At 37.5% G+C, this 2,235-nt stretch overlaps 1 protein-coding gene across 1 annotated transcript in view; it reads right to left on the minus strand.

Moving 5' to 3' along the window:
• Positions 1-1,370: 1,370 nt before the first annotated feature.
• NKX2-1 (NK2 homeobox 1) overlaps positions 1,371-2,235 on the minus strand; it is a 3,047-nt gene continuing 2,182 nt past the window's right edge. Inside the window, exon 2 of the mRNA XM_082242736.1 lies at positions 1,371-2,177. Within this exon, the coding sequence (XP_082098862.1) occupies positions 1,519-2,177 (659 nt within the window). The 3' untranslated portion in view covers positions 1,371-1,518. The remainder of the gene's footprint in view (positions 2,178-2,235) is intronic.

Raw genomic sequence — 2,235 nt, forward strand, 5'->3', positions numbered from 1 at the left:
CCTTCTTATTTTCCTCAGTGAATATTAAATACATCAAGAACATATTTCACACACACACACACACACATATCAATAATTATATATATATATATATATTAATATATATATATAGATAGATAGATACATATCGCTATATATATATATATATATATATTATATATATATATATATATATATATATATATATATATATATATTTATATATATAGATACATATCGCTATAAATATATATATATAAATATATATATATCTATAGACATATATATACACACTATCTCTATGACCGTTTAGTCAATATAGGACTTTTTATAGTGAAGGGCAAATTGCTATGACAGACGTTCTTCTGCACAGACACAAGCCCACACATTGCCATAGTGTAGCGTATGTATAGGATAAGTCAGTTAATTACCTCTATCTAGCATAAAATATTTCCAAATCAAGGCGCCTGAATAGAAAAAAAGAAAATAATATAAAGTAACAAGTACAATTTAAGGATATTCAATAATTCATAAGTTTCAATGAGTCGCAATTATTGACGAATTCGATTCAGAAAGGTCTGAAAAGTGATATGGATAAGATGCCAAAAATTTCATACGGAAAGTATTTGAACAACATCAATTCAATTTTACATATCTTCTATATTACATACCGTTTTTTGGGGAGTTTTCAGTTTTTTGTTTTTTTGTATGTGAAAGGACCAGCAGTTAAAATGTTATAATCAATGGCTTTGACCTAAAACCCATTAATTAACAGGTGCCTGTAGCACTTTCTACAATTACTTATATTAGATTTTTTTAAAACTCGAATTTAATACTGAGTTGTAAATACACAATTTACAATTTCTCATTTCCATTATTTTTGCATTTATATCAAAGAAGAAAAAACCCGCTTCATTGAAATGTGAATAATTTATTCGATTCGTTTTGTTATAATCTATATCAAAGCCAGATATCTAGGCAAGATACAGCATCCAATATTATGAAGAGGGGCCAGTTTACAAATTGCTCTCAAATAATGAACATCCATAGTTGAATTTCTATTTAAAAAAATCTTGATTGCCTTGGAATTTTTTTTTTTTCTTTACAACCAAAAATGTACAGAATACTAAAAACTAAATTTGCCAAGTCCAACAAAGAAGATTACAATTTCACATCGAACTTAAAAAATAACATACAACCGCTGTCCCCTTTTTTTAGTGGAAGGGTACAGTATTGTCATTATGGGGTTAGGAATAGTCCCCAAACTTTTAGCATAGCCCTATGTACAGGCAGGTGATGGTCATAGAAAAAGTATTTGAAGTCCAATCCTTCTCTCCATTTGACGTTTTGAGTACCATCCATCCAGTTTAATAACTATCTCTATCCTTCCCCTTCTCTTTTTGGATTGCTCAGTGAAACCCTCTTATAAATCCGGCCCCCCAAAGTACTGCAGTTTTTTTTTTCTTTTCTTTTTTTTTGCCATTTTTTGAAGAGATGAGGAGGGTTGTTTGGGGACAGATGGACCGAGGCTGGTTTCCTTCACCATGTCCTACCATATAGTAAGGTGGAGCAGGACATGGCTGTGCCATAGTCAGAACTGGAAGAGTTTAAGTGGGACAAGTTGGTGACCTGGCTCTGGAGGTTGGATGGGCTGTTGGAATGCTGACCCATGTCTGGAGAATGACCTGCACTGTTTGTCTGGTGACTTTGATGTTGCCCTAAGCTGTTGGTGGCTACTGTGAGGGCTGCCTGTTGCTGGTGGCTCTGCAGGGCAGCTGTGGGGGTATTAGAGCCAGCCTGGCATGGTTTCCCGTCCTTCACCAACACTGGGACTGCTACCCGTCTTGGGGACTGTTGCTGCTGACATGAACTGTTGTCCTGCTGCATCTGTTGCTGGGCTGCCTTGTCCTTGGCTTGTCTCTTCATCTTGTAGCGGTGATTCTGGAACCAGATCTTCACCTGAGTTGGGGTGAGGTGGATCATACTGGCCAAATGTTCCCTCTCTGGGGCCGACAGGTACTTCTGCTGCTTGAACCGTCTCTCCAGCTCGTAGACCTGGGCCTGGGAGAACAGGACCCGGCGCTTCCTCCTGGGGGTGCTCTGCAATGGGGCCATGCTCTTCCCCACATCTCCCAGGGAGCCCATGTTACCCAGACCTCCCATATTCATCCCATTGGAGGGACCCATGAAACGGGATACTGAAAGAAGAACACAGGACAACTCATGAGAACCCCACATAGATAGATAGATAGATAG

The sequence above is a fragment of the Pelophylax lessonae genome (genome assembly GCF_965119305.1).
Source record: "Pelophylax lessonae genome assembly, chromosome: 13".
Classification (NCBI taxonomy): Eukaryota; Metazoa; Chordata; class Amphibia; order Anura; family Ranidae; genus Pelophylax; species Pelophylax lessonae.